Below are 18,196 nucleotides of genomic sequence, written 5' to 3' on the forward strand. Positions count from 1 at the left end.
TCTTGTCCCACTATCATGCTCAGCCTTCATTTGGGTTTCAGTAATTCATCTGGGTTACATTGCCCTTGATCAAGCCCTTTCAGGCCTCTCACATCCTCCTCGCCACTGATTTTGGATCACTTGTTGTTCCCTTGTCACTGGGTTTGTTAACACCACTTCCTTTCCCCCACGTCCCCCTCTCCCATATCCCCCATGAACCGCGTGGGTTGGGTCCCGTTGTTTTCTCCTCCAGATTGTTTATCCTGCCTATCTTATCTAGATAGACCTGCAGAGATAATAATATGCAGAAAAACAAGACAGAGTGTAACAAAATAAAACAACAACAAAAAACCAATGACAAAAAAAAAAAGCCTGTAAATAGTTCCATGTCTATTTATTGACTTTTAGGTGTGATTTCTGGTCAAGTCTGATAGGGTGCCATGCCCTGGCCCCAAAGTCTATTTTTGGTATTCCCTTGGGACTTCCTTGCTCTGCTCCCTTTGCTGTTCTGTTGCACGCCCTTAGTGTTTTGCCTCGTTGTGGTGGGGTCAGATCGGGTGCAATTCAGGGCTCCTTTTGCATGAGAAGGGTACCCAATAATTTCTAGGTGTTTGAAGATGCAAGGCCTTCTTTATGAATTTGCCATCTTCTTTCTCAGAGAAGAAACCCTGGTGGCGCAATGTGTCACACACTGAGTTGCTAACCAAATGGTGAGTGGTTCAAATCTCCAGCAGCTCCATAGGAGATGTGGCAGTCTGTCTGTTTCCATAAAGCTTTGCACTCTTGGGAACTCGAGGAGACCAACTTCTACTCTGACCTATAGAGTCAGTCTGAGTCTGAATCACAATGAGGCTGCTGTTGTTTTCCTCAGAGAAGACCTTTGAAATCAGAGAAAAAGTGCATAAAAAGACAAGTAGTTTCTTATTCTATTCCTTGTCACGAACAAAGTTACAGCCAAAGATAATTTTTTGTTTGAATGTTGTTGTTTTTTTGCTTGGGGGCTTGAGAAATTACCCTAGTGGGGTAAAACATTTTGCACTCCAAGGCAGATGCTAGAAAAGTAGAACACATCATTTGACTGGGGTGGGGGAAGGTGGGTCCCTGAGTGGTGCAAGCAGCTTGCACTTGACTGGTCATGCAAACCCACCCAGCAGCCCTGCAGAAGAAAAGCCTGGTGCTTCTTCTAAACAAGTACAGCCCGAAGAACCCTGTGGTTCAGTTCTGGCACGTACCAGCCCTTGGGGTCACCATAAGCCCAAGTCTACTAGACAGCAGCAGGTTTGTGGAAGGAGGGTAAGACAGTGGGTTCTACGAAGGCCACCCCCTTTCTCCCCCCACAGAGAAGGTGCCTTACCCAGACTGACCTTCCACTCCTGGGATAGGCTTCTTACTCTTCCTTTTCAAATATTGGGGAACTGTTCTATTAACGCGTCTTACAAAAGTTCATGGAACATTCCACCATCTTTTTAATTCAATTTGTCACAAACCTTTTTAAGCCCCCTTGTACAGTACCAAGGCACTTTCTCAGGGTCACAAAGTAAGTGGCACAGCCAGGATTCACACTCAAGTCTCCAGCTGCAGAGCCTATGGTTTTAACCCTATGGTTCTCGGTCATGACTTTCTGTGGTGTGCTCTGTCAGGCATGCTTTCTGAAAAGGTAACTAGGCCAGGTGCAGTGGGAAAAACAAGCTCAAGAGGCTGCAACTGGGAACACAGGAACCAGGGCCATTCCCTTGCTGCTGGGGTGGGAAAGAGGCCAACAGTGCTTCTGCTAATGTGGGGGCTTCTGGGGTCCAGCAGGAACTTCACTTTTAAGGTGGCAGAATGCCCCCCCTCCTGCACAGCTGTTCTGCTTTCCTAATGTAATTAGGAAGGTGGGCAGGCTGCTGAGGGTCCTGCGTGAGCCAACTGCTGTCAGGAGAGAGATGGCTAAGATTTACTGAGGACTTTTGTGTGCAAGGCATTGTTCTAACCCCCTTTTTTCCCCTATATAAACTATCTTAAATCTCAGTTCCTAAGACTGTCCGATGAGGTCAGTGCTCTTATTGTGTCCAATGTCTAGGAAAAGAAAAGAAGCCAGGGCAGCATTGTGGCCTGCAACCAACCAAAAACAGCAGCATTAGACTGCCCCAGAATACCCGGGATGGGCCGGAGAAGCTCTGGCTCCCGACGGCCCTGGGGAAACAAGGGTCAGTGGTCCCTTGTATAGGCATGTTAATTCATGAACATCGTGTCATTGAATCCTCTCAGCCCTTGAGGGAACTTCCATTGCTTCCATTTATAGGAAGGCACACTGAGGCAAAGAGTCGAAATGATTTGTCTAAGCCAGTGGTTCTCAACCTGTGGGTTGCGACCTCTTTGGGGGTCAAATGATCCCATTCACAGGGTTGACGAAGACCATCAGAAAACGCATATTTCCGATGGTCTTAGGAACCAAAATTACATATTGTTTTTATGCTTTAATGATCTTCAATTTGTAACAATGAAAATACATCCTGCATATCAGATATTTATATGACGATTCATAACAGTAGCAAAATTACAGTTATGAAGTAGCAATGAAAATAATTTTATGGTTGAGGGTCACCACAACATGAGGAAATGTATTAAAGGGTCATGGCATTAGGAAGGTTGAGAGCCACTTGTCTAAGCCCTTTATAACTTCTGTGCTTTGAATTAACCGCCCCCCCCCCCACCTTCTGCCATCAAATAAATTCTGACTCATAGTGACCCGGTAGGACAGATTAGATCTGCTTATAAAGCTTCACAGGAGCAGACAGCCTCATTTTTCTCCATTGGAGAGGGTGCTGGGTTTGAACTGCCCACTTTGTGGTTAGCAGCCCAGTGCTTAACTCAGGGCTCCTGGTGCTTTGCATTGCAACCCAAATAATGCATATAAAGGAGCTTCATGTGGGCATGAGGTGTGATCAGCATGCTTTTAAAAATAAATCATTTGTTTTTCTTGTTAAGAATATACATTAAAAAAAACACATACTGATTTAACTGTTTCTACAAGTCCAATTTAATGATTTTTTTTAATTGTGCAATCATTCTCACCCTTTTAAATTCACTGCCTTCTAAAGTTCCAATCTAATCTTTTGAATGATACTCTCAATGTAGTCCCATAGTTATTATAAGAGCATAATTCTCAAGGCAGACCCTTTTCACTAGTTAAGCTAAATAATTGTTCCATTTTAGAATGAGTTTTCAGGGATATTTTTGGTTGAAGATTTAAAGATGTTCTCAGGGGGATAGTTTTGGGGAGTCACGTAGTCTTCATGGCTCCAGAGGCTTGGAGTTCATGAATGGTGTGGATCCTGTTCTACATGTCCCCCTTTTCAGTCAGGATTCATCTATGAAATCTTTGATCAAAAAAATTTTTTTTAATTCAGAAATGATCGTAGGGCCCCATCCAGTTCTTATGGTCTCAGGGCAACTCAGACTGACTCATGCTGTGGAATTGTTCTGGCCCATAATGACCCTATAGAACAGGGTAGAACTGCCCCGTCTGGGTTTCCATGATTCTAACTCTTCACAAGAGTAAACCTTTCCCTGAAGGGTGGCTGGTGTTTTCAAATTGCCAGCCTTACCATGAGCAGGCCAACTGATAACCATTACTCCCCAGGACTCCTGGCAAAGGAGGCTGTTATTCCATGAGGCAATTACCAACAGAACCTATTTCCTCCTCCTTTTCCCGCTTCTCCTTCTCCCTGTGCTGCTCCAGGGAGTCAACATCCTTTTCTTCCCCATTTCACCGCTTCTTCATCTGGGAGGATAAAAAATGTGTGGGCGACTTCAAGGAAACCTCAGTCTGAAGGAGAGTGATGATAATCTAGAACTGGGACTAGCAAACTGTATCGCCCACAGGCTGAATCTGGCCCAATTTTGTACTACCCTTCAGGTAAAAATGGCTTAATATATTTAAATGCTGGGGGCAAAAACAAAGCTATTTTATGAAATGTCAACAAGTCAGTATAGAACACAGCCATGATCATTTGTGTACATGTAGTTGGAGCTGCTATCCCGATATAAAAGCACAGCCGAGCAGTTCTTAAAGAGGGCCCACAAAACCAAAATTACTTCCTACCTGACCCTATACAGGGAACAAAATAAAAGGACTAAGATCAGATGTGAAATCATGTGTATACATTTGGTCTAGCATTTTCAAGGCAAAAGTTTTATCAATTGTGACTTTCAAAGTTTATTAAAGTCCATGCTTTTGTGCAAAAAATAAAACGTTAATTTAAAAAACTATTTTGGATAGCCATTTCAAGAATATATTTTTAAAGAGAATATGCAGAATATTTGTGTAGGGTCATACATTTACGTTTCACTTACCGCTTAACACGTGGCCAGTTTCACAGAAGGCCTGGCTTGGTATCAACAGATTTCATCATTGAAAACCCTGGAAGCGCTGATCTTATGTCATGAAATGGGCCGTTGGTTATACAGTGTTGATGGCAGTGGCGCCGAATGGTCTCCCACCGGGCTCCTTTGGGACTTTTTCATGAGCTTGCTTTATTCTTAGGCCATCGAAAACCAGTTGCCAGCGCATCCACTTCAACCCCGTGGTGTCAGAGTAGAACTGCCCTGCACCTGGTTTTCAGTGGTTAATGTTCCGAAATTAAAGGGCCAAGCCTTTCTTCAGTGGTGCCTCTGGTTGGACTCCAAGCTCCCATATTTGGGTTAGCGGTGGGGAGTGTTAACCATGTACACTGATCACTTAAAAACAACAACGAAGTTGTTACCATTGACTCACGTCCAGCTCAAGGCAACCCCATCTACTGCGGAGCAGCGTGTCGGCGGAGGGTTTCCTTGACTAGACTCTGTACGGCAGCAGATCGGCAGGGCTGCCTTCCACTGCTCTGCGAGGTGGGGTCAGACTGCCAACTAAGGGGGGGCCCTTTGTGGACAATGGGGTATCTAGATCTACCAGTTCTACATGCCTCACCTAATTTGTGACTTGTCAGCTTAGATCTGAAATAATGAATTATGATTGGGCCTAAATGAAGGGTTAATAGGTTAGATCTCGTCAAGCTCAAAGTACATGAACTTTGATGCTTAAGCCAAAGGTAGTGATGACGACAGTCACCGTGGGGACAGTGTGTGTGTATTTTCATCATGTTTTTGAGCTTTGTTAGCTGACAATATTTAAAAAGTGAGAGAATATCCAGAAAAACTCAATTTCCCATTCCTCTTAAACCATGGCAACACTGGCAGCGTTTGCCCAGGCCCCAGTATGGCACTAAATGCAGCCATGGAGAAGTGGCTCCTCCCTGCCGCCACCCTCCGCAGGTCCAGGACGCCTTGGCCAAACGTTGGCTGCCCTGGCGATTTCACCAGCCCTCTTCTCCTGCCTTGTCTCTACTGGCTCCCTTTGTGCCCTTACTTTGCCTTACCTGTGTGTACACATTGGAATGAGTGAACCCAGCATAATAGGTGTGCTCACTAATTAGGTAACTTAGAGATCTTTTTTGTGTACAGTAAGTCCCAAGCTAACAGACATCTTGTACTTGAGAACCACATACCTTCTAGCAGGCCTGTCACATTTTTAAAAGTGAGTTAAATGCAATGGTCAGAATAACGGAGGCACAGACATCTCTGTGATATGCGTGAAAACATCATGCCGCTCCAGTAGTTTGTAGACATGAGGAAGGAGACACTGTTCGCGTTCTTAAGTCGGATCATGTTGCTGGGAACACAGTGTTTGTTGGGTGTGTAACTTTGAATTTGGCTTAAATCTGTTTTCCCAAAGTGTGTGATACCACCTATGGTGGGGGGTGGGGTGTAGAACAACCTAAGGAGGCTGCAAAAGCAAATACCTACACTTGATCCTGGATTATGTGCTACAGTACAAATGTTTTTAATTTCCTGGGGGGGTGGAGTACATTTTTTTTCCTTGAAAGGCGGTGATGGGCCAAATAAGTTTGGGAACCCATAGCTTGAGTTTTCCTCTTATGTACCCTCGTAAGCACGCTTCCAAAGCATAAATCCAACACAAGTGCTTGTAATGCATCGAAGAAAAGGAAACCATCATAATTGAAAAGATTTTTTTTAACAAATCATTTTGTTGGGGGCTCTTAAAGCTCTTATCACAATCCATACATCCATCCATTGTGTCGAGCACATTTGTACATATGTTGCCATTATCATTTTCAAAACATTTTCTTTCTACTTGAGCCCTTGGTATCAGCTCATTTTTTTGCCTCCCTCCTCCACCCTCCCTCCCTCATGAACCCTTGATAGTTTATAAATTATTACTTTTTCATGTCTTATACTGACTGATGTCTCCCCTCACCCACTTTTCTGTTGTCTGTCTTTCTGGGAGGGGGTTATATGTAGATCATTGTGATTAGTTCCCCTTTCTCCCCCAACCTTCCCCTTCCCCTCCTGGTATCATGACTTTCATTACTGGTCCTGAGGGGTTTATCTGTGCTGGATTCCCTGTGTTTCCAGTTCTTATCTGTACCCATGTACATGCTCTGGTCTAGCCAGATTTGTAAGGTAGAACTGGGATCATGATAGTGGGGAGGGGTGGGGTGGGGTCGGGTGGAAGCCTTAAAGAACTAGAGGAAAGTTGTATGTTTCATGGGTGCTATACTGCACCCTGACTGGCTCGTCTCTTCCTTGTGACCTTTCTGTAAGGGGATGTCCAATTGTGTACAGATGGGCTTTGGGTCTCCACTCCACCCTCCCCCTCATTCACATTGATATGATTTTTTTGTTCTGGGTCTTTGATGCCTGATGCCTGAGCCCATCAACACCTCATGAATTGAAAAGTTTTGAAATGCACAAAAGGTAAAATATGTAACTATATACGAAGACAAACATTTGACTGATGGGAAAAATAACATCTGTAAGTACCTGCCGCACCTTACATACATATTTGACATGAAGACAGGTGTAAGAGGAGCTCGTTCATAATCTGGGGACTGCTTATATTTTCTGTGTCTCATTTAGGGCCAAGTAGTTCAAAGTTACCAGATTGCGATAATTAACGTCACAGACAGAAATCAGGATGGCATAATCTTGGAGCAGATGAGGCCACAGAACCAAAGTGTTGCCTTACACAGTCCCAAAAAATGTAATCTATGCTATGAATTGTAAATGTGGAAGTTGTCATATTGCTGGTAAATGTTTTGAACCATTACTGAAAAAAACCCCAAAGCATGGCCTTGATTCAATAGCTAATAATTATGCAGAAAGAAGCAGTCTGGTGAGATAGAAAAACAGAAGACCTTGGGAGCAAGTCAGACCCTGATTCTACTCCAGCTCTGTCCAATGACAAGCATTCATGGGACTTTCCTTTGTTGAACCAGCTGTAGTGGAACTCACCTCATGTCAAGGTAATGAGAACTAAGTCATTATAAGGGACAGCAGATTCCACAGTGCTCTCAGCGATCCTTCGATAGCCGGCCCTTTGATTTGCTGTTTTCACTGAGCTGATTGTGTGCTGTATGCTGTAGTCCTTGGGCTGCCCACATGTTTATGACTGCAAAGTTTTTCTTGGGGCAGAGATAGGCATGGAGTAACACAAAAGGGCCACTCAATGACTGTGTTAAGCCAACGAAGATAGAAGATGGAAGAGATACAAAGAGTCACTGTACCAAAAAGAATTGATGGACATTCAACCATCTCAGGAGGTAGTATAAGATGGTCCTGAAGGAGGGTGGGATGGAAAAGGGAAACCAATTATAAGGATCTACATATAACAGAAAAGTGGGTGAAGGGAGATGTCGGACAATGTAAGATATGACAAGATAATCATAATTTATAAATTATCAAGGGTTCATGAGGGAGGGGGAAGCGAGGAGGGAGGGGGAAAAAATGAGGAGCTGATACCAAGGGCTCAAGTAGAAAGAAAATGTTTTGAGAATGATGATGCCAACAAATGTACAAATATGCTTGACACAACGGATGTATGTGTGGATTGTGATAAGAGTTGTATGAGCCCCCAATAAAATGATTTTTTTTAAAAAGATGGTACTGAAGGAAAAAGTCCAAGCCTCACTGAGGCATTGGTGGAAAACAAAGCTTCAGGAATTGACAGAATACAAACTGAAATGTTTCCACAAATGGATGCAATGCTAGAAGTGCTCATTCCTCTAGGCCAGTGGTTCTCAACTTGTGGGTCGCAACCCCTTTTGGGGGTCGAACAACCCTTTCAGAGGGGTCGCCCAATTCATAACAGTAGCAAAATTACAGTTATGAAGTAGCAATGAAAATAATTTTATGGTTGGGGGGGTCACCACAACATGAGGAATTGTATTAAAGGGTCGTGCCATTAGGAAGGTTGAGAACCACAGCTCTATGCCAAGAAATATGGAAGCCCTGGCTGATCCATTTTTGTACCCATCCCAAATAGAAAGTGACCCAACAGCATGCAGAAATTATTGAACAGCATTGTTAATATAATATGAAAGTTTGCTGAAATGCATTTAAAATGGCTGCAGTAGTACTTTGATAGGAGCTGCCAGCAAATCAACCTGGATTCAAAAGAGGACTTGGAATGAGAGCTATCTTTCTTGATGTCCATGGAACCCTGGTGATGTAGTGGTTATGCGTTGGGCTGCTAACTGCAAGGTCAGCAGTTCAAAACAACCAGCTGCTCTGCTGGAGACAGTAGGACTTTCTACTCCTCTAAAGAGTTACAGTCTCGGAAACTCAGGAGTACTTCCACCTTATCCTATAGTCAGCATTGACTCAATGGAAGTAAGTTGTTGATTTCAGATGGATCTTGGCTTAAAACAGAGAATAACAGAACGGTGTTTATGTTTATTAACTATGCAAAGGCATTCAACTGTGTGCCAGGGGTCCTCAAACTTTTTAAACAGGGGGCCAGTTCACTGTTCCTCAGACCCATTGGAGGGCTGGACTATAGTTTAAAAAAAACTATGAACAAATTCCTATGCACACTGCACATATCTTATTTTGAAGTAAAAAAATGAATGGCCCTAATATAATGATTGAAAAAAACCCACAAACGGGGCAAAAACACCCGTCGGGCCGATAAATGTCCTCAGCGGGCTGCATGTGGCCCGCAGGCTGTAGTTTGAGGACCCCTGGTGTAGACCATAAACTATGGATAACCTTATAACAAATAGAGGAGTTTCAGGACCTTTGACTATGCTCATGCAGAACCTGTACATAGGCCAAGAGGTAGTCATTCAAAAAGGAAATATTGTATGGTTGAAAATCAGGACAGGGGTGTGTCCGGGTTGTATCTTTTCACCACTCAATCTACATGCTGAGTTAACAGTGCAAGAATCCGAACCAGATGAAGAACACTGCGTCAGAATTAGAGGAGGACTCACTAACAACCTTCGATATGCAGATGAGAGAGGCCTGCTTGCTGAAAATGAGGAGGGCTTGAAGCATGACTGATCAAGAGCAAAGCCTTCCGTCTGGATTATACTACAGCCTCAAGGGAAACAAGGGACCAAAAACAACATCATGATAAACAGAGAATGTCGAAGTTGCCAAAGATTCCATTTTACTTGGATTCATAATCAATGCTCATGAAAGCAGCAGTTAAGAAATAAAGTAACATTGATTGGACAAACCTGCTGCAAAAACTCTATAAAGTCTTAAAAGATGTCAACTCGATGACTCAGATGCACCTGCCCCAAGCTATGGTATTTTCTGTGGCCTCATATGCATACAAAAGTGGAGCAATGACTAAGGAAAATCAAAGATGAATGGATGCCCTTGAATTATGGGGTTGGCAAAGAATATTAGCTCTGTCATGGGCTTCCAGAAGAACAAACAAGTCTGTCTTGGAGGAAGAATATCCAGGATGCCCCTCAGCACTAAGAGAGGCTAAGACTTCAGCTTATGCACTTTGGACACACTCTCAGGAGGGGCCAGACTTGTAGAAGGACATCATGCTTGGAAAAGTGGAGGGGAAGAAAGATGGATTGACACAGTAGGTGCAACAGTGGGCTCAAACCTGCCAGTGCTCATGAGGGTAGCCTAAGACTGGGCAATGTTTTGTTCTGTTGTACACTGAGTTGCTATGGATAGGGACCAACTCGACAGCACCTAACACAAGCCCGTGAGAGTGAACAGAGTAGAAAAAAATATCCCGGATGGAAGTTAGTAGCTTACCCCACTCAATTATTTGCCAGAATAAAATGTCAGCTCAGTTACCACAGAAACGAGGCAAAATAAACCTACCACCAGGCCAGTCATTAAAATAAGAGGGCATCACAATCTAATCTCAGTTGCTTCATCTAAACCATTGTAAATAAGGACAGACTTTATAGCACTGGTTTTGTGGAGACTGCCGTTTTACCTAAAAGTAATGTTGCAGTCTCCCAATTTGTAATCTGTTTTGACGGAATCACAATGAAAGATTGTCTGTGGGCTTTGCATTGGCCATCCACCAGATCAGGTTTTAAGGCAAAGAGGGAGGGAGAGAAGGGAGGCCTGGAGGGAGGGACAGAGAGATAGAGGGAGAAACTGAACCTGCACTGAAAGCCTTCTGCTTCCCTGGCTCTCCCACTTCATCTTCCTGTGTGTCTGCCAAGGATGTTTTGCAGACAAGGGTGTGCCTCTAATAAGACTGCAGGGGCAGCGAAGGCACCGAGATGGATTCTTCCTACGTTCCCTGCACACAGCCACATTTCTGGTTCTTCTGGGGGTGAAGCAGGGGCAGCAATGTGGAAAGAAATGAGGAATACATCATGAGAACTAATAAGCCCATTTGAAGCAGTTGAAAAAGTCCATCAATGTTCATTGCTCTATTCCTATGAACTGAAATAAAAATTAAGTTCACTGGCAGAGGTCAGAAGTGTTGGGTAATTTTTTCACAGGCAAACCTAGACTACAGTAACAATATTTGTTGTTGTGAGTTGTCATCAAGTTGGCTCTGATGCATGGCAAACCCAGGCACAATAGAAACACTGCCTAGTCTTGTGCCAGCCTCACAATTGCTTGCAGTAATGTCCATGGTTACCTTCCAACCTAGAGGGCTCATGTGATCCATAGGTTTTCCTTAGCTAAATTTCAGAATTAGATGACCGGGCCTTTTTTTGTAGTCTTAATCTAGACCGGTGGTTCTCAACCTGTTGGTCCGTGACCCCTTTGGGGGTAAAACAACCTTTCACAGGGAAGTAGCAATGAAAATAATTTTATGGTTGGGGGGTCACCACAACATGAGGAACTGTATTAAAGGTCGCGGCATTAAGAAGGTTGAGAACCACTGATCTAGAGGCTCTACTGAAACCTGTCCACCATCAGTAACCCTTGCTTGTATTTGAAATGGCAAATCGTTAAGAGCAACACTCTTGCTACCACAGTACAACAGATTGACAGATAAGTGTGGAACAGACACAGCTAATTTGTATTGAACATATACTAGGTGCTTACTGGACATAAGGAGCCCTGGTGGTATAGTGGATTACACGTTGGGCTGCTAACTTCAAGGTCAACAGTTTGAAACCACCAGTCACTCTGAAAGAGAAAGAGGAGGCTTTCTGTTCCCATAAAGATGTAAAACCTTGAAAGCACATAGGGTAGTTCTATTCTGCCCAAAGGATCGCTATGAGTTGGAGTCAACTCAATGTTTGGGATTTGAATAAATGACAGCCACTATAATGTCTTCATCATTTAGAAGAGTCTTTGGTTATAACTGGACAGCTAGAATCTAAAAGTGAGTCTTTGATTGCAGTCCCGAGTCCACATTTCAGTTCATCTTTAAGGCCAAAAACCTCATTTATCACCTGTCTAAGGTTCAAGCAAGCATGAACAGAAACAGAAAGCAAAATGAATGGATTAATTGTAACCTCAAGAAGATGTGTCCTCTCTGGGTGGTACAAGCAGTTACAGAAGGGTTAGCATGCATTACAAGGTACATTTCTTATCCTAAAAGAAACAATATAAAAATTGATGATAACATCCTGGTTACCATAACAAGATTATGTGGTTACATTCTGGTTCTCATGACAAGATTAAATACATAATTCAGATCACAACATCCAAGGGAACAATATTGAATCAGAACAAACGACATATTGAATAATCGAAACTAACTGTAGTGTCCAGAACCTGGGAACATGGGAGTACATTCTAAAATTAATCCCCAGCAGAGACTTTCCCATAAGGGGAGGGAGAGCGGGCAGGTCAACTAGCAGTCAACTTTCTGAGAGGGGAGGGAGGAACAGGCAAGCTACTTAGCATCTTATAAAAATGGAGTTTCTTCTGCTAGTCTGTCTCAGCAATGGCAGTGAGTTTTATGTATATACAACATACAGTCGCTGCTGAGATCTCTGCTAGACCCTTCATATGACTTATCAATGAAATATATTACAATTCCACAGATGAAAAGCCAGACTTAGCAGTTGAGTAACTTTCCCCGGGTCACACAGCTAGTCATTTTGTGGGATTTGAGCCCTAATGGTATAGTGGTCCCATGTTGGGCTGTGATCTGCAAGGTTAGAAGTTCGAAATTACCAGCCGCTCTGCAAGATGAGGCTTTCTAACCTCCTGTCAAGAGTTACAGTCTTGGAAACCCACAAGGGTGATTCTACCCTGACCTATCGGGTCATTCCCGGTGAGTCAGAATCGCCGCGATGGCACTGAGTGTGGTTTGCCTTATGGTCAAGTGCATGGTTGCTAAATGAAAGCCTGGCGACTTGAACTCAGCAGCAGCTCCAAGGGAGAGAAGATTGCAGCCCAGGAAATCGAAATCCTATGGGGCGGTTTCAGTCTGTTTGGTGGACTCATTGCCATCTCAGAGACTCTGTAGGGCAGAATAGTAGAGTTGCCCCTTTGAGTTTCCAAGACTTTAATCTTTACAGGAGTGGATGCCCTCATCTCTCTCCCTCCGAGCAGCTGGCAAGTTCCAACTACCGACCTTGTAGATAGCAACCATGGGCTCAAACCTGGCATCGGTCATGAGAGTAGCCTAAAACTGGGCACTCCATGTCTTAGAGACCAGAGAGCGTCAACAGCTCGAGTTATCTGAGGTTTGCTGCGTGAGAGGGGAACCAGCCTCGCCTGGCCTCCTCGGGAACGATGGCTATCACATTTCTCTCCTGCGCACACACCAAGGTGCGTTTATTTCATTAGAAGCCATCCACACGAACGTTGAATGCTCCAAGGCACTCCATCTCTATTCCGTTCCCCATCCTATGCTCATAAAGGTGTCATTCTTGGTTCCCTCTGCCACAGCCTGCACAGACGGACATACACAGGCTACGCAGCGCCACTGCATCAGATCCGTCTGATTGAATCCCGCAAACACCGACCACACACCCAGCAAGATTCGCGGACCTCTGGTGATCCACTTAGGTGCGCGCCATTCTTCTCTGCGTCAGTACCTGCGTGCCCAGAAGGTGGAGAAAACACTGACACAAAAAAGAAGTGGCAGAAAAACAGGAAGAGAAATAGAGTTGGGGAGCAGATGCGCTCAGGGGTGTGGTTTCCAAGATCCCTTGCAGGATATGGCACCCACCAGAGAAAGGAGAACTTCTGGCAAGACTGATCGCAGAGGGGAAGCGCGAGGGCAGACGGGAAATAGGACGAGATCTGACGCCAGGGGCGGGGGTGGGGGGCAGGTAGGGGTGAAGCTGCATTAAGTCGGCTCCGGGCAGAAGGGCTGGCTGTCATTCCATTCCAATACGTAATCTGCACACATCAGCCAATGGCGTCTCGCATGCAAATGAGGAGGGCTGCGGGAGTGGAAGCCCGCCGCGCCAGAGGTGCAGAGCTGAGCGACTGCTCAGCCGGCCGCAAGGGTACAGCGCCCGGCGACTCCCGACCCGGGCGGGTTGGTGGAAAAAGCATCGCACCGCCTGCGAATTCGATGGACAGGATGGACGAGACCTGGGAACCGAGAGTGAAGGAGGACTGAAGGGCACGGGGAGAGCCAGCCCTGTAGATTCTGCCAGCGTTTAAGACGGGCAACCTTTTACACTTGTGGCTTTGGGGACAGGTCATTTCTCAGTCCCCGAAGAGAGAGAGTTCGTGACCGAGGAAGTGAAAAGAATGAACTTTTGGAGGTATTGTCTTTTTGCTGTTACAGTGTTCAGCGTAGCACTTTTTGTGATATTATACAATAGCCAGTTAAGCCTGCCAAAAAGTTATGAGAAGCTGAATATTTCCGGTGAAAGGTATTTTCGAATCCATGCCTGTGATTCTGCCTTCGAAGGGAAGTCCTCCTTTTTGTGGGGAAAGCCGTTAGCATCACCGTTGGGAATTGTCTCTTGCAAGGATTACCTGACCCAGAGCCACTATATCACCAGTTCTCTGTCCGAAGAAGAAGCTGCATTCCCCTTGGCGTATGTCATGGTCATCCACAAGGACTTTAACACTTTTGAGAGGCTCTTCAGGGCTGTCTATATGCCCCAAAATGTCTACTGCATCCATGTAGATGAAAAAGCCCCCTCCGAGTTTAAGCAATCTGTGGGCCAACTACTGAGCTGCTTCCAAAATGCTTTTATTGCTTCGAAGATTGAGCCTGTAGTTTATGCAGGAATTTCCAGGCTCCAGGCTGACCTGAACTGCATGAGAGACCTGGTCACCTCGGAGGTTCCCTGGAAGTACGTGATCAACACCTGTGGGCAAGATTTCCCCCTGAAAACCAACAAGGAGATCGTTCAGTATCTGAAAGGGTTTAAAGGGAAAAATATCACTCCAGGGGTGCTGCCCCCTGAACATGCAATTAAGCGGACTAAATATGTCCACCGAGAGTACATAGGCAAACACGGCTCTTTTGTGCAAAATACTAAGGTGTTGAAAACCTCCCCTCCACATCAGCTGACCATCTACTTTGGCACAGCCTACGTAGCCCTTACCAGAGAGTTTGTCAATTTTATCTTTCACGACAAACGAGCCATTGATCTACTGCAGTGGTCTAAAGATACTTACAGTCCCGACGAACATTTCTGGGTGACGCTTAATAGGATTCCAGGTAAGTACCCGTGTCTGCTCCCATTTTCTCTTTTCCCAATGAGTTGGACTTTGCTAGCGTTCTGTTCCTCCGAGAACGAATGCATTTGCGGCTGGGGGCGCGTGTAGGGGCAGATGCTTATCAAATGATTCACTTGGTTGCTTTTTTTTGTAGCGATGTTTTAGTGCAACCTCTGTTGTCTATGGACCTGTGGGTTACTGTGATCTAACAAGTATAAGAACAGCTACAGAAGTAGCTCTTTGCTTTGTGAACCACATTATTATCAACTGTTATTTTCACTTGGCCTTTTGAATGATCACTTTTAGTAGTTTTGAACAAGCACGACTATGACATAACGAGACTGACCGTTTTAGGAAGCCTTCTAGAAATAGCAGTGTTTCTTCTTTGAAAGGATTGTTATGCATGAGTGATGCCATCAACATTTGCTGGAAGTCCACGGAGCTGTTGTGGTGGGAAATGTTTGTTAGACCGGCTGTTTTTAGAACCTTTGAAATCTTTTGGGGTGTTGACAGATTCTTATTCTTACTGGCTTAACTGTCTTTAGTCTAAAATTTGAAAGCAATTCTCAGATCTCAATTTAGCTCAGTAAATCTAGTCTGATATTTTATTACTTAGAGAAGTGGGCAACAGTGAATTGAAATAAAAAGAGAAATTCTAGCTGGAGTTGATTCACAGTGAATTCTCATCTTTTAGTCACAATTTGCTATTAGCAGCTCCAGTTGGCACACTCTTGTTTTTAGGTACTTTGAAGTTTTCCAATTGTCTATGAGTATTTGGGAAGAGTTCCAAAGTATGTCAGGCACCGGAAGGCACCGCACACTCCTTCTGATTCAGAACTGGGTTTCTTCACAGAGAATGCCTGTGTGACCTGTGACCTATCTCAGGTGCTGATGTCCCCACAGACACTTTGTCACTATTGCACCAGCATGCAGATACTGGGTATTGGCCCAGTGTGAGGGTGTTTTCTATATGCCTGCCCTACTTGAAATAACTTCCCGCACCTGAGTGTAGGTGGTATCATTGACACACCTGATAGCTGATTGAAGGGACACTCACCACTGAAAGTGATGTCATACTTAAAAACAAAAAGGACAAATAAACCAGTTCCCATGGCGTTGGGCCACACCTGGACAACACTGTATATGTTGGAGGAGCACTGTAAGAGTTTTCCATGGCTGATTTTCCAGAAGTGGGTCACCAGGCCTTTCTTCTGGGCTACTTCTGGTGAACTCAACCACAAGCACATTCATGGTTTGTACCACCCAGGGACATCTGCAAGTACAGATGAAGAAAATGAGGTTTCCAGAGGTTGAAGGCATGTGCTCATAGTTGCACAGCTTGTTTGGAGGCAAAGCTGGCATCTGATCCTAGATTTGTGGGTCCCAAAGTGTGAGCTCCTCTCTTCCACCAGGAAAAGAAGGAAGAATCATGTATTTGGTTTGAACTGGAAAGGAAGCTAACAGAGCTATTGGGAGTGGGGTGTGGTGTGGCTGGGGCATAGCAGAATTGCTGTGCCAGCTAAGTCAGGGTAAGGCAACCTGGCCAGAATTGATTGCCACCATCCAGCTTACATTCCATGCCAGTTTCCTTGTTTCCCACCTTGAAGAGTTTTCATGTGGCTGTTCCTTCTCTGAGCCCATGGAAATGGGAGTGTCCTTCAGTTAAAGTTATTAGGGGCTGGGGCTGGGGAAGCAAAGAGGTGTAGGTCCTGAGTTCAGCCACTGTTGAGAGCACAAGAACAGGAAGGGTCCTGAGAACCTCATTCTCACGCAGCATAAAGAAGACACTTTTCGAAAAAGAATAGAATATGCTGGTGTTCGTGTTTTCAGCCCATCAGTCCCTCACTATTCTGTGTACTTGCTACCTTATTCTGGGTATAAACATGTCTGCATGATATTTAAATTCTGGGAATTAAATGGTTGAGTATTAATTTTTTATGAATGTCTAGTAAGAGCATATTTGGCACTAATTTTTCCCCATCCTTATTCTTTTTAAAAAAAGATAATTTCCTGAGAAATCTTACCATCAGATATGTCTTCCGATTTTATTTTTAAGTCAGTTTTTTTAAAAATAGGGAACATACTCTCATGATTCCAAAATGTTAAATTATGCAAAATTATTAAGTCTGCCTCACACCTCTATTCCCTAGTTCTCTTCTCTATCACCAGCCAATGTTTATTGGATATATTTCCAAGGAGTCCTGGGTGGGACAAATGATGAACTCCCTTAGCGGTAAACCCAAAGACTGGTGGTGCAAGTCCATCCTCATCCTGAGTCTGCCCATACCAAATTCACTGCGTCGAGTTGATTCTGATTTCTGGCGACCCTATCGGACAGGGTAGAACTGCCCCTATGGGCTTCTAAGACTGTCACTATTTATGGGAGTAGAATGTGGCTGGTGGTTTAGAACTGCTAGGCTTTTTGCTCACAGCCCAATTCATAACCACCATGCCACCCAAACCAAACCAAACTTACTGTCATCCAGTCTATGCTGACTCCTAGCAGCTCCCTGTGGGTTCCCGAGACTATAACTACTTACGGGAGGAGAAAGCCCTGACTCTCCCAAGAAGCTGCTGGTGGTTTCGAACTGCCAACCATACAGATTGCAATCCAATGTGCAAACACTACACCAACATGGCTCCTCTACAGTATTTTATTCAGGAGTGTTTAGACCAGACTTATTTAATCAAATGTTAACAAAAAAAACCTTTTTTTTGGATAGACAGTAAGACCAATTACGGTTCATATTTGGAAAGCCAGGTTCATTATAAAAATACACAGAAAAAGATGAGGGAAAGTGGCCCTTCTTCAGAACGCCAAATTGTCTGTGAGTGAAAAAAAAAAAAAAAAGAGCAGCTTCTAAAAGTTTGTGGGGGATAAATAGAATTAAAAGATGATGGGATTTCCCCATAAATTTTTTTGAAGCACCCTCATACCACAAGAGGAGTTCTTTATTGATATAAATTATATGCAGAATTTATTTTTCATCCAAAGTTCAAGTCTTCCTTTCTTTGAAGCCTTTTAAACTTTGTTGTTGTTGTTAGGTGCTGTTATGATAATTTTCCACTCCCGGGGATCCCGTGAGGGTTCCTGGCTGGCTGTCACCTTCACGGGAGCAGATTGAGAGATCTTTATCTTGTAAAGCCGATGGGTGGGTCCAAGCTGCTACCCTTCCGGTGAACAGCTTAGTGCTAAAGCATTGTACCACTTGGATCTCAGAAATTTCATGAGACAAAGCTATCAGGGACCTTGGCTGTGGAGAGTCCAGCAGTGGGGAAAGTAGACATGACTTTCAGATGGGCT

General features: G+C 44.3%; 1 protein-coding gene across 2 annotated transcripts in view; it reads left to right on the top strand.

The window, feature by feature from the left end:
• The window catches only part of GCNT2 (glucosaminyl (N-acetyl) transferase 2 (I blood group)), a 73,112-nt gene that overhangs the window by 16,473 nt on the left and 38,443 nt on the right, over window positions 1–18,196 (top strand). The window contains exon 1 of one of the 2 annotated variants that reach the window (XM_004712189.2): window positions 13,702–14,893. The exons of the other annotated variant lie outside the window; for it this stretch is intronic. Within the exon in view, the coding sequence (XP_004712246.1) occupies window positions 13,969–14,893 (925 nt within the window). The 5' untranslated portion in view covers window positions 13,702–13,968. Of the gene's footprint in view, window positions 1–13,701; window positions 14,894–18,196 lie in introns of those variants that run through there. 2 annotated transcript variants of the gene reach the window in all.

The sequence above is a fragment of the Echinops telfairi genome, unplaced genomic scaffold, assembly GCF_000313985.2.
Source record: "Echinops telfairi isolate 266 unplaced genomic scaffold, ASM31398v2 ScPeMD7_7424;HRSCAF=8462, whole genome shotgun sequence".
Classification (NCBI taxonomy): domain Eukaryota; kingdom Metazoa; phylum Chordata; class Mammalia; order Afrosoricida; family Tenrecidae; genus Echinops; species Echinops telfairi.